A 14,279-nucleotide genomic window follows, 5' to 3' on the forward strand; every position below is an offset into this window, starting at 1 on the left:
TGCGTTCAGCCTTTTGAAATTCTGAAGAAGTGTCAGAATAATGGATGTTGAGCAAATGTCAAGCATTTGTTAATTTCTCTGTTATTCGGGGTTTATCTGGCATGATCTTTGGAAGGAAAACGCGGGGCAGGGTTGTTGTGGCATGTGCCATTGATATGTTGATTTCTTGGCTACAGATAGTTTTATTTTATGTTAATAGCTCAGATATACCCTCATTGATTATTTCTAGTGGCTGTAGTGTTTGGAGCCAGGCCTGGAAGTGGGGCACGTTGTCGAGCGCCTGGTGGCCGGGCTTTAACCCATGGAGCCCGGCCGGGCACAGCCTGAAGAGGAAATGTGGGTCTCCCTTCCCATGGGCTCACCACTCGTGGGAGGGGCCAAAGGGGTCGGGTGCAGTGTGTGATGGGTGGTAGTCGAGGGCAGGGACCTTGGCGGTCTGATCCTCGGCTACAGAAGCTGGCTCTTGGCACATGGAATGTCACCTCTCTGGTGGGGAAGGAGCCTGAGTTGGTGTGTGAGGTTGAGAGGTTCCGACTAGATATACACAGAGTGGCAAATGAAGCGCTCCTCCCACAGTGTTGCCAACTTAGCGACTTTGACGCTATTTCTAACAGCTTTTCAGACCCCCTTCTTGACTTTTGAAATCTTAAAAATACCTAGCGAACACCTCCGAAACATCTCCGGTAACCCTTATCTACTTTCTGGATAACTGTCGTTGACATTTCCTGCAGGTTAGCTAAACACTCCGCCTGCGCTCCGGACCGCCGGGGGGGGGGGGGGGGGGGGGGGAAGCAGTGCGCTACCAACACTATCTATAGTGGGGACGGTGTGCTGCTGACCTCTACTCAGGGCGTTGTGGATCGGATGGCAGAATACTTCGAAGACCTCCTCCATCCCACCGACATGTCTTCCAGTGAGGAAGCAGAGTCTGGGAACTTTGGGTTGGCCTCAAATCTCTGGTGCTGAGGTCACTGAGGTGGGTAAAAAGCTCCTCTGTGGCAAGGCTCCGAGGGTGGATGTGATCCGCCCGGAGTTCCTTAAGGCTCTGGATGTTGTGGGGCTGTGTTGGCATCTGGTCAGGATGCCTCTTGGACGCCTCCTTGGTGAGGTTTTCTGGGCACGTCCAACCGGGAGGAGACTTAAAGGTAGACCCAGGACACGGTGGAGGGATTATGTCTCTCACCTGGCCAGGGAACGCCTTGGGATTCCCCCGGAGGAGCTGGCCCAAGTGGCCGGGGAGAGGGAAGTCTGGGCCTCTCGCCTTAGGCTACTGCCCCCGCGATCCGACTGTATGAGCGGATGAAAATGGATGGATGGATGGATGGATAGATGGATGGATGGCTGTAGTGTTTATCTGTTAGTTCACAAGCTGGTTAAAATTGGGGATTTGGTAAAGGACATGTTGCATTAAACTGGAATGGTCTTATCGGGTTTAGTTCTGTCCTTTTTAACTTTTGCTTGCTTGGCTTTACATTAGATGGCTTATTGATTCTCACTTTTCTATGACCCTGGACGATCATTTAGAAAGCTCACCTGTGTATTAAAATACAGCATACTGGCCTTTTTATTAATACAATTGTTATTTCTTCTTTTACCTCAGATTTTCTCCTCTTAACACTTGCAAAGAGAGAACTCCGCAGCTATTTTGTAGGCTTGAAGTGGCAATGACATTATCCAGAGACTGATCAAGTGCAGAGCCTGCAGGGCCAGCCTCGACGGCTTTTAATCCACGGCCTCGCACTTTTGGCTGCTCATATTGAACAAAACACAAACTGGCAGTACAACCCTTGAAGACGGAGAAGCTGGCAAACTAATTCTCTAGCTTTATGGAGTAAGATGAGCATTGGGGGAGTGAGGGAATGAATGAAGTGTAAGCAAAGCAGTGAGATGTAGAAAGAGGACAAGTTGTGCTGAGTTTACAACTTCATGTCAGGCTAAGGAGCTCATGAATAATAGATGCAATCAATTACTTGATTAGGAAGTGTAGGAATGGCTACTTCCTTCTCATATTGTAGGGTTGTTGTGCAAGCACACACACTATAGATTGTAAAGCCTTTTGGCTCATTGGGCTAAAACACTTGGATAAGCAACTTGTTGTTATAGAGTTGATATGAGATGTGATTGGGAATGAAACCGGTATAAGTCCATCTTCTTAACTCCCAAACATATTTCCCCCCCTAAATGAAGCTCCATTTTTAACTGGACAGCTAGTGATGTTTTGCATTCTGGAATATTTTTTCCACCTAAATTCAAGTTTCATAGTTTAGTTGATCAGTGCAATCAATGTGTTTCTTTGCCAGGCCAGTGGACACTTTCTACTTGACAGATGGTGTGGATCTCACATGTGCTTTTCTTTGAGAGCTTGCAGGAGCCCTTAGTGACAGTAATTATATTATAACAATGGTAACACACCATAATAGTTCTAAGATGTTTTGCCCCAGACAGAGCAGTGAAGATCCCTCGCTTTCATGTGGGATCACAATTAGGGTGGTGATTCTGAAGACTTTCTCGCTCCTTTTGCTACAATTATATAACTTTTCTCACATCTTAAGCAGCTAAGCAGAAAATAATTTGAAACCCATTCATAAAGTGAGTGTAGCTGGGTTAAGATTATGTTTTGTTCCCCATTAGAAGTATTGAATGAAGGGGAAATACCTCCTTGTGTGTCTTATGTCTGTGGTGCACTATGAGTGTAGAGGTTTTTATGACTTGGATAAATATGGATTCCAAGTAGGGATGTGTATTGGTGAAATTCTGGCCATACGATACATATACTGTACATGGGAGGCAATACGATATATCACGATTTATTGCGATTAGGAATGGACAATATATCGGCATCAATATCTGAATCAGCCAATTGTTGTCATTTTTTAAAATATCGGTATCGGTTCGATAAATAAAACCGGGCCGATATTATCAACCAATATTTTTTCTATCTTGTCACCATTTGTCTGCTTGTTTCAGCGGGTGAGGGGGTGATGTGTATTTGTTTAGTCATGTGACAGTGATTGTAATGATTTCAGAAGTGTAAATGTGTGTGGTGTGTGTACTTAATAATGTAAATTCAGCTTTAATAATGTTCATTTTATACAAAATCTGCTGATTTTAGAAGCATTATTGTCAGTATATCGGTACCGGCAAATATGGGTTATCGGCCATAACAGTGACCTTAATATCGGTATTGGCCCAAAAATGTCATATTGGTACATCACTAATTGCGATACATTCAGCCAGATGATATTAGCGATTTTTTTTAGACAGAAATTATTGCAGGAAAATTCTATAAACAGTCCAAACTGATATGCAGCATGTTTAACATGAGGTTTCTGAACCATAATAAAGGGATTTACGTTTCAGTGGTAAAAACAATACCCATTACACACTGCTGCCAACTAGCTGTCGGCATTTGAGTTGCACCAACAGAAAAGAAAATACGCAAATGTTTGTCTTCCAAAAAAAATCAATATACGACGTTTGAATATCGATATATCACAGGAAAAAAACATTGTGATATAATGCCACAGTGATGTATTTTAAATACCTAATAAATATAGTCTCACTTTGAATACATACACACAGTCTTATTTAACTCTTTCATGCATATTGGTCACTAAAGTGGACAGCTACTCAAATTTATTTATTTATTATGAAGCACAGCTGTTGAAGATTTTATTGCATTTGAGCCCCCCCCCCCCCCCCCCCCCCCCCCCATTGTACTCCAGTGTGGCAAGCCAACATATTTCATGCTCAGAATCTGCGCTGTCCACTGAGGTGGACATGTACCGTAATTTTCGGACTCTAGCACACCTCAATATAAGCCGCACCGGGCTAAAAGCCGCAGATATCTACTGAATTGAAAACATAGTTTAACTGAATGTAACTGAACTGATCAGCATCAAACAAAATGGAAAAGTTATTGATTAGTTTATTCATCGTCCTCCTGCGCACTGAAACCACTGAAGTCATCTTCTTCTGTGTCGGAGTTGAACAGCCTCAGAAGAGCTTCGTCACATACCTTTTGTGTGGCGATGTCAGTGTCGCTCTCCGTGTTGCTGTCATCATCTCGGGGTAAAGCTGGGTAAACAAGCAGCACCGTTTTACTGTGAAAAAAATCCTCCTGGGCGCTTTCCGTAGCACTCCTTTAACCATTCCTTCATTAGACTTTCCAGCATCCATCCTTTCTGGTTGACTAAAGCCGTGCCTCATTATAAGCCATATGGTTCAAAGCGTGGGGAAAAGTTGTGGCTTATAGTCCGGAAAATACGGTAATAAACTTTTCGTAAATTATATGTTTAACAAAAAGTAAATGAAAAAAGGTTCAAATTTGTTTTATTTATACCTAAAGGTGAATGAAAAAAATGTTAAAGAATATCATGGTTGAAGATTTCATAATTCATGCATGAAAGGGTTAAAACAAGGTCACTTTTTTACTTAAATATATTTACATCTATTTTTAATTTCCCGTTATTAAGCTCAAGCACCAAATATGGTGTCAAGCCCTACTGAAGTCGTAATGTTTACTGCTATTCTATATTGATTCTACTATGTAGGGTTTGCAGATGTTTCACGGAACAAAAACAAAAACTAATTTAAAGAGTAAACATATTTCTCTTATTGTGCAAGTATTTGTTTGCAGCTCTGTGACACACTGAGATTTGTGTTTGTTTCTTGTCAAATACATCCCATTTATACGTCAACACAAAGATTTCTTTTTTCATTTTACTGCTGCTGATGGTAGCTGAGAAACAGATGTTAGCATTTTGCGTGTCAGCATGCATAATTAGCAGCATTTGCATATCCACTTTTTAACCCACATGAAGCTAGTTTCCACTTTATAAAATATCCATCTATAGGAAAATTCTTGGTGTATAATTGCCGGTTCTCTTGCTTAAATGCGGTCCTTTCATATTAAATTAATCTTAGTATGTAAAAAACAAAATTTATTTGAAGTTGGGATTTCATTTAGCTTCGTTTTTCTTTTTACTTTTTTGATGGTTTATTTCATTCATGTCCTTCCTATTTTGAAAATCATTTCATTGCCATTTTTAAAAATATGTGCAATGCTTCAATTAGACAGCGTCATGCCCTGCAGAGTCGCACCATGCAACACTCTGCATGCAGATCCACCAAATGCTAAGTACTGTCACAGCATATGATACCAATACCATTAGCCAGGTGGCTTTCATTACCCAAATTACAGCTATTGTTTATAATTAATTATTTGTAAATAGGAAAATTCTGAATATAATTGATAGCTTGAATTTCCCTCATCTCCTATTAATTAGCTTGATGGGATTTTTCAAGTTTTTTTTTACCTCCCTCCCTCTCACTGGTTTAAGACACTGACGTGATGGGAATGCACAGGGAAATACAGCAGTTCAGCACTCAAACTTTAATTTTTCAGATTCACTCGTGAACATCCAGGCTTAATAGAGCCTAAAGCACTGACCAGACAGCCATACCAGCTCTGTGACAAAGTGAAAGTCCCTAATTGTTTTTAATTTAATCCACTGCTTCGCTATTTTGGGTGCCAGTGCATATTAATGTTCTGTCTTATGCTGTAAGGATGGGTAATTAGGATGAGAGTGAAATATTCTCAAACCACTGTTCTGTCACCCAACCTTCTGTTTCCTCATGTTTGGAAGTACATCCACTCTAGAATTTTTTTTCCCTAAATGTCAGTGTCAGGACACACTGCAGTGTCAGACTATTTGGGTATATATGATTAAATGCATTTGATAATTAAAAATTCCAAAATTAATATTGAAAAATATGCTGCCTGGTGTTTATTTGAGATTCATTGGTGGACCACGGTATCTTTTCCTGTGTTGGTGGACTTGAATCAGTGAGTACTCTGGAGAAATGTTTCTTTTTTGCCTAAGAATAATATATATATATATATATATATATATATATATATATATATATATATATATGAAGAAATTTGATGGACCTTTAGCTTTCCTGCAAAACAAAACAAAGCGTTCTTGCTACCTTAATTTTACAAATGCTCCCTTTACCAAAATGTTGATACCGATATAAACTGATACTGATATACGTGGTGTCCACGTTTCTTAAAAAAAGAAAAATTAAATTATTTCACATTACTAACACCGTAATATATCTACCGTCAAGCATGCTTAACTATTAAGCATCTTTTGTTATAAGTTCTAACAGGAAAACAGGATTACTCACAAGCGGTTGTTTTCCACTTCGTCCTAATGCTCAACCAGTGTCTACTTCATGTAGCACAGCGGTACTCAATAGGCAGCTTCTTTGTGACCCCCGAGCCGTGCGCACCCGATATTTTCAATTTTTACTATATCGACCATGGGCCGAAATTAATTTTAAGGGTCGATTAAACAAAGAAAATAAATAAAAAATATCAGACACCTGTGTGGCCAACTGCCACCACTAGACTGAAGAAAGGACCTGAAGGACCACAACACACCATTTTTAAAAAAGTTTTGGTTTGTTTTATATTTGAAGTTCAATAAATATTAAGAGATTTATTGAGTTATTTAATTTACATTGCACACATTTAGTGTTCAGTTGTCTTTCACAATCAATGTGCTGCTAAAACATATTTATATCGGTCTTAATAATTGGCTTTAGGTATCGACCATCGGCAACGAAAATCTTGAAAAATCGGTATCGGCATCAGCCTTAAAAAGATATAGGTCGGCCTCTTATTTTAATAGTGTTTACAAATGGGTATAATAACACATGTGCACATGGAAATTATTACAAGAGGAGAACTTATTTAAAAGCACATAAAAAGAATGAGATAGACAGTAACTTAAAAAGTTTAAAAAATGCATTTGTTGCATGGGAGCCATTCTTCCCTGTGTGTGTGTGTGTGTGTGTGTGTGTGTGTGTGTGTGTGTGTGTGTGTGTGTGTGTGTGTGCGTGTGCGTGTGCGTGTGCGTGTGTGTGTGTGTGTGTGTGTGTGTGTGTGTGTGTGTGTGTGTGTGTGTGTGCGTGCGTGCATTTAGGTAGGTGGGTGGTTAGTTTTTGTTCAAATAATAGTTTTCCACAATCAACATAATATGTAGCACATATCACAGCTCTGTGATTAATCGCTGCTCAGCTCTTGGTTCTTTGAACCCACATTGTGCTTTTCTTTCTTTAATGTCGGTGAAATCTGATTGACGTAAAGAGCGAAAACAAAAGTCCCCAAAGTTCTAGGTGTTTTTGGAACAGATATGTTTTCATGGATATTAAGAGCAGTTAATGTCCCTTTTAAAGTTAACAAGGTATAGATTTAGCAATTAAGCAGTAATCATGCTCATTAAAAGAGTAATCCATTTAAAATCTAACAGATGTTCGTTCTGACAGGGGAATCGTGACGGCCCCATGCCAACAATAAGGCAGTAATGTTGCTGAAACGCTCAGGTGCAAGGTTAAAGAGTGGAAGAATTATTTTTTATCTCTATTTTGTGTCCACATGTTGACGGTTGACTATTTAATAACCGTCTAAATTGCAGTGGCCTTTTGATCTTTAGGCGTCATTGTGAATTTACACTGAGCTGGTGGAGTGTTTTCTCTAATCTTTCTTGTTATTTTCAGTGACTTTTTGTCTGAAAATCTTATGACGTCAAGTTCTCAGAGTACTTGAGCAATGGGGCAGACAGACCTTTCAACCACAACCACATCACCCCGCTTCTCCTCCAGCTTCATTGGCTGCCAGTCAACTTCAGGGTTCATTTCAAGATCCTGGTTAGGGCTTTACATGGACAAGCACCATCTTACATTGGTGATCTTCTTAGTCCCTACACCCCCAGCAGGTCCCTGAGGTCCAGTGATCAAAGCCTACTGGTTGTGCAGCACCAGGCTAAAGACCCAAGGTGACAGATCATTTGCTGCTGTGGCCCCCAGACTCTGGAACTCTCTCCCCCTGAGCCTGAGATCAGTGGACTCAGTAGTCTCCTTTAAAAAGCAGCTTTTGTATGACCTTCTTCACCACTCTCTCTTTATTCTGCTCTCCCCACCTATTCCACCTTCTTCAGGATCCACTGATTTCCCTCTTTCCTATTCACTCTCTCTCTTTCTTTACATTTTGTAATCACAATAGTCTATTTTGTGCTCATTTGATATATATTTTTAACCATTTTCTAAATTATTTTGTATATTTTTACATTTTTTGTTTTTGTGAAGCGCCTCGTGATTTTTATCTTGAGAGGCGCAATAGAAAATATATTTTCTTCTTCTTCAAACTTAGAAATGATTTTAAACTCATATTCATGGCCTCATTTGCTATAAATTTGTGTTTGAACAGGAATCCTAGGCTAAGATAAATCATTTATCATTTACAGTAATTTTACACATTATCCAGTCATGTGATAAAACAAAATGTTCAATCAATTCAAAGATGTATTGTGAAAATAAAAAAAATACATGATTCACTTTACATAGAGTATTTGCATGTGTTTATAAAATATATTAGTTTGTGTTGGTTTGCAGGGAAGAGGTGTACATCAGCCAATTAGAACATTACCGTTCATGCATGTAAATATCACCAAAGATGTTGTGGGGGTTTGGATGGAGGGACGTTGGAGGGACTTTGAGTCTTCGCTGGAGCTGCCAGTTTTCCAGGTTTGCCTCTCTGCCAGGTGTTTGACATTGACTTGGAGCTGGAGATGAAACTAGCTAATGGCAACCTATGGAAATGACTGACTCCTGGGAGCCACAGATTCATGCAGTGAAAGTTTCCATTTTAAAAGCCCATCAGTTGCGCTGGGAGGACTTCTGACTGGCCCATATGCCAGCAGTGACGGTGCTTGTACTGCTACAGCTGTCAAACAAACAAATAAAAAGTCTCAGAGTGGCCGTTTGCTTTCCCAACAAGTTGAACCCATGAATGTGATTGTTGTTAGCAACTGGATCTAAACTCAATTATAATAATGTCTCTGTAGATTTGTTATCCTTAGATTGTTTTAATAGTGTTTCCACCTTTTCATGGCCTCTGACCACAGAAGCTGTAAATATTTTTTTACATTTTTTTCTAGAGAAACAGATAACCAAACAGGTCACTTATGAATGACTGCTAGATTAAAAACAAACAACAAATATTTTTCATCCCTCATACTTTACATCCTCCCTCTTCCTTTCACCCCCACATCATCATGGTAGGAATCTTTGTCAGAGTTGTTCATCTGGAACAACTTTGCCACACTTGTTTTCATGTTCTTTTAGATTACAGGGCAGCTGGCCCCAGCTTTGAAGCTTCTCTCTCCCTTTGTCTATGTGCAAGGCACTCTGGTAATTAACTTTGTCCTTCTTTTATTTGTTCCAGTCACTCGCAGTCCACTCTTCTGAGCATCTTCTCCCTGGAGTACCAGGTTAGAAGTTTTCTTCCTTTGTGAGCCCTGACAGGTGCCTAATTGAATGATGAATGTCCCTTTATTTCTTTGTAATTGAACTGCCAGCTTTCTGATTGGTTTGGAGGATCCCCCCCTCCCCATCCATGCTCTCGTTTATTCCCCCCCCCCCCCATACACACACAGGCTCAGACACAGACACCTCCATCTTCTCCTCCTTCACGTTGAAGTCCTTTTCTTGCCGAGCCTCGGTGGATGTCTGCCAAACCTTCCCATCCATCTGTCTAATAACATCTAGCCCCTGCTTATTTGGTGGACCTGTAATAAATTATGCTAAACCATTATTATTCTGACAATAATAATTTCCCCGTGTAGTGCGGCTGTGTGTGCTAAATGTTTGCTGACTTGCACTGTCACTGCTGCTTTCCACGGCTGACAGCGGATGATGATAAATGGCCACTGCCGCCAGTGGCAGAAGGCAGCACAGGCAGAAAATGGAGTCATTTATCATCCCACTGACAGGTGTCAGTCACACTGCCCGTCTCTGTGGAATTACAATTTTTGTGTGTAGTAGCTTTTAAATACGTTGTTTTTAACCAATGCTCTTCCTCCTCTTATCCCGTGTCCTCCGGCCTCTCGGCAAGAACAGCAATTCAATTGCATGAAAATGTCAGGGTGGGGTACGTGTAATAATGTCAACGTTTGATCGGAAAATGGCAAAATGAATACAAGGTTTGAGCAAGCGGCGGAAGAGGGGGTTTAAACAAGGTTGTCTTGTCACACTTTGACCCCTAGGAAAGTTATAGAAATTGAATTACTTTGATTTCTAAATTTCCTTCTTGTTCACATAGAAAAAAGGGTGGAAGAAGAACGACATTATATTTTACAACAAAGTGGAGGTCTTTGATGTCAGCTTTTTCACCGATATCCAATGTGCTGATACCTTAATTTCCGATGCTGCTAGAAACCGATACTAATGTATTCGGGGACCCTACTAATAAAAACAAGAGAACTAAGTCAGGCGAGATAACTAACATCACATATCTCCTACCACACGTATTTAAACTTAAAACCGTATCTGTGCAAAATACGATCAGTACTTTTAATTAGGCCAGTTGTGCCAAACAAAGACATCCTAAAACTATACATTGTATCTGTTGTGTTTTGACATTTTGAGGGAGAGGAGAAGTAGCTGAAGAGTTTGATGTATGTTACGTGCATGGTATGTAAAGGTTGAAGCTAGAAGAAAGGTTGCGTTATCTAGAGTGAACACCTATGTCAGTAATTGCATACATTACATTTTAATAGCAATATCAGCCGATAACAACGATGGGGCATAAATGGCGGACATTTGCCAAAGGGCTGAGCAATATGGCCTTAAATAAACATCATGATACATTCAGCAGTTCGCCTCGATAACGATAAATGGACGATATCTTCAGTACAGCGGCTGTTTGCAGAAGTGACAATGGTAGATTTGGTTGAGGAGAAGCCTGTTCCCACAAAAATCCTTCAACAACTGTTTGGCAACATTTTGGATTTGGACACTGCTGTCAGCTTCCACCGGCCGTCATCCGCTGCCCCCGCCCACTACTTAAACATTTTAATAGTCTTTGTTTGCTCACTATCTTTCCCTTCTTGTTACAGACCGGTTTGGGTAGAGTCACATGACTATACAAAGTCAAGTGACTTTACCCCATCTTGTTTGTAACCCAGTATTTTAAAGGAACATGAACATCGGCAATCTTCACACAGCTTTTAATTTTTTTGTTTTTCAAATTGTATTGATATGGGCAAAATTACGTTGATGATGGACATCCATTTCAGTATCAGTACATTTCCGGCACATCATCCTCCTCTAATCCTTAATGAACACGATTTCAATGCTGCACTATCTTTGACAGTGCAGTTACTAATCTTTTCTTCTTATTGGCACAGAAACGCATCAAAAGAACCATTTCAATGCATCGTTCTCCTGCTGATGTTGAAAGATACTTCCAAAGGTACACTACTGCTTTACAAATATGTTTCAGTGCTTCTTTAATTTCTGTACAGCCCTTTTCTCTATTGTTATTGCTTCCAGCTCTAGTAGTTGTAATTTCTTCTTTGATCTTGCCCATTCACTGACCAAGGAAGGGACTTACCAAAGTTACGTGGGCCACCAGGACGGTTATAATCTCCTTCAAACAAATCGCCATCCACAAGATTTGTTCCAGACCTCCGCTTGCACCTGCTAAGCCACACAGCTCTGCTCAAATTAGGAACAGAAAAAATAAATTAAACATTTGCCTCATACTGGCTTATGATGAGATGATTATGTGTAATTCAATGAATATGGTTGAATAAAAAAAAAAAGAAAAGTGAGAGAAGCAAGGCTTCAAGGGGAAAAAGCCTCTTTGCATATTGCAATTAGCCTTTATCTAGCTTATTAGGCTATTGTTCTGGGGGAAATAAGCCTGGATAATGCACTTCTAATCCACTTACAACAGCAAACCTCTGAGATGATCTTGGCGAGATCTAAGGGGAGCAGCGGTTTTAGCTGGAGAGGGAAAAAAGGCTTTTTTGGGCGGCAGGGGTTAACTAACTATCATATGCTTGTCTGGCTTCAAGGAAATTTGAAGCCCTCCAAGCAGTGCTGTTTTAACCGCACTGAGCCTGCCATATGCCACCCAGGGCAAAGTCATCAGGGACATTAGCATGTCTTGGCTGGCCTGGTCTAGCCCCCTCTAGCCTTCTGTCTGTCTACTAGCTGCTTTTTTTTTTAAACTGCTGCTGTTTTCCTTTGTTATAATGAAGGTATCTGAGTGAAGCCGAGGCTCGTCCTACAGCTCCTGTCCTGCTAGAGTTGGCCAATGAGGTAACAGCTTTATTTCTCTATGTCCTTTATTTATTTATTTATTTAATTTTTTTTTTACCTCCCCAACTTTCAGTACAAAAATATCTGTTCATACTCGGACTCTAAACGGATAAAGATGACTTTGCTTCAGATTTAGATTTTCTCCCCTGTCTGTTAGCCATTATCAAAATTGGTAAAATGGTGTGCTCTATTACCAATTATCTAATGTAATTAGCTCCAAGCACCATTAAGCAGATGTGCAAATACTTTTTCTGTTTTATTTTGTAATTTTCCAAATTGCAGTTCAGGCAGAGTTGGCTCTAACCACGGGCAGGTGAGGACGGGGGGAGGGGTCAACAGTTAATTCCTCTCTTTATCACTTCTTCGGTTATTTACTTTAGGACGTCAGACTAGTATTTGTTATCTGGGTAATATACTAGTAGAATTCTTAATTTGTTGTGTTTGTTTAATTGAAGATGAGTATTCTTAGTGGTATATTCCCTGAATGAAAATGATCAACAATTCCTACAAATTGAACAATTTCTTGATATAGTTCAAACAATTAGACTTTTACTTATTATTATATTAGACTATTTCTTGATTTATAAAGCAACATATAGAAGTACTTATTTGTCTATTAATAAACAATTTTCAGTTCTAGAAATACACTGTGTAACCAATTTAATCATTTAAATGCATCATTTAGTGTTATAACGGCTTACAGTCGGAGCTTTTTTTACTTTTAAATCAGTACTTCACATGCATCAGTGATAACCTCAAAGCTAACTGCTATTATTCATTCTCTATTTAATTGAAATATTATTTTTTTCCCCTGAAAGCACAGAGATAACGGTCTATGAACCATTTAACTGTCATTTTAATATGTTACTTAACATTTAAACCAAGCACTCAGGCCCTCTCAGACTGCTAATTGATGTAGTTCCGTGTCTTTATGAGACAATATATCTCCAATAGAGGAAAAAGATTAACAGTGATGAAAGCTGTTCGTAGATATTTTTTTGCTCTCAAACGAAGTCCATGAATTCTTAAAAAAAAAAATCCCTCTTTTCGTGCTTTATGAGGGTTTTTATGCAAAAGGTTACCTATAAGGCTTTAGAACAGGTGCAATTATGCTGCACTGCATGTGACAGCCATTAGCTTTTCAGGTGAATACAACCAGGATGTTATTGAACAATGATTATTTTCAGCAGGATTTCAAGGCAAAAAGTGCTGCTGACTGAGTGTGAGAGTGGGCACGGACTCGTGATTAATATGAAAATTAAGAAGATGCAAGTAGCTGAACTAATCAGATGGCATTTATTCAGGCTGAGCCTGCATTAGTAATGCAGCCATTTTTCATATGTCAGTTTCCAAGAATCTGATACTCTTCTTGTTATCTAATGGAGTGAATGGAGAACAGGCCAATAGGCGCGGATGGGAACGACAAAGAGATGGAAGAGGGAAAACTGGTCTAACTTGAGATAATAGAAATCTGTGGCAAAAAGCAAACCAGTTATGTTGAGACCTCAATAAAGACAAATTCATGCTTTAATTATCAAAGACATGCAGGGGCTTTCTAAATAAAATATTGAAGTATTATGGAAATGTTAACAAATACAATGCTTGGTTAAAATAATAGATGTTATTGAGACGGAGCTATCCCTGCCCCCAGTGTGATCATAATGCATCAGAGAATAGATGAAACACTCCATTCACTCTGCAGGCTGAGGGCAAATACACATTTGGTCCCCCAATTATGCTAACAAGAGGGAAAATATTCCGTGGCTGTAGGAATGTTGTTTTATAATAAGCTGGTCTTCAAGCAATGTTTTCATTCCCTCTATCTTGGGGAGGTTGTGAAATGCGTCTTCAGATTAGCATATGCTGTATACCGTCTGAAGGTCAAGAGTAGTACTTAAAACAGAATAACGATATCATATACACTAATTTCCTAAACGTTTAATGTCTGATGTTCAGTTGTTGAGTCCAGTTACAAGATTGATTTAGAAGAGAGAAAACGTGCTGGACACTCGCAGCATCAATCACTACTCCGCTCTGACTTGTCAGAGCTTCTTGTTTCACTCAAACCTAAGACTCATGTTTTTTCCAGGTGTCTGTGC

General features: G+C 39.7%; 1 protein-coding gene across 2 annotated transcripts in view; it reads left to right on the forward strand.

The window, feature by feature from the left end:
- The window catches only part of cdin1 (CDAN1 interacting nuclease 1), a 75,517-nt gene that overhangs the window by 15,147 nt on the left and 46,091 nt on the right, over positions 1-14,279 (forward strand). Inside the window, exons 3-5 of one of the 2 annotated variants that reach the window (XM_015969808.3) lie at positions 9,299-9,344; positions 11,262-11,326; positions 12,120-12,180. In XM_015969808.3, the coding sequence (XP_015825294.1) occupies positions 9,299-9,344; positions 11,262-11,326; positions 12,120-12,180 (172 nt within the window). The remainder of the gene's footprint in view (positions 1-9,298; positions 9,345-11,261; positions 11,327-12,119; positions 12,181-14,279) is intronic. The other variant, XM_054741693.2, reaches the window with a different exon arrangement.

The sequence above is a fragment of the Nothobranchius furzeri genome, chromosome 18, assembly GCF_043380555.1.
Source record: "Nothobranchius furzeri strain GRZ-AD chromosome 18, NfurGRZ-RIMD1, whole genome shotgun sequence".
NCBI lineage: Eukaryota > Metazoa > Chordata > Actinopteri > Cyprinodontiformes > Nothobranchiidae > Nothobranchius > Nothobranchius furzeri.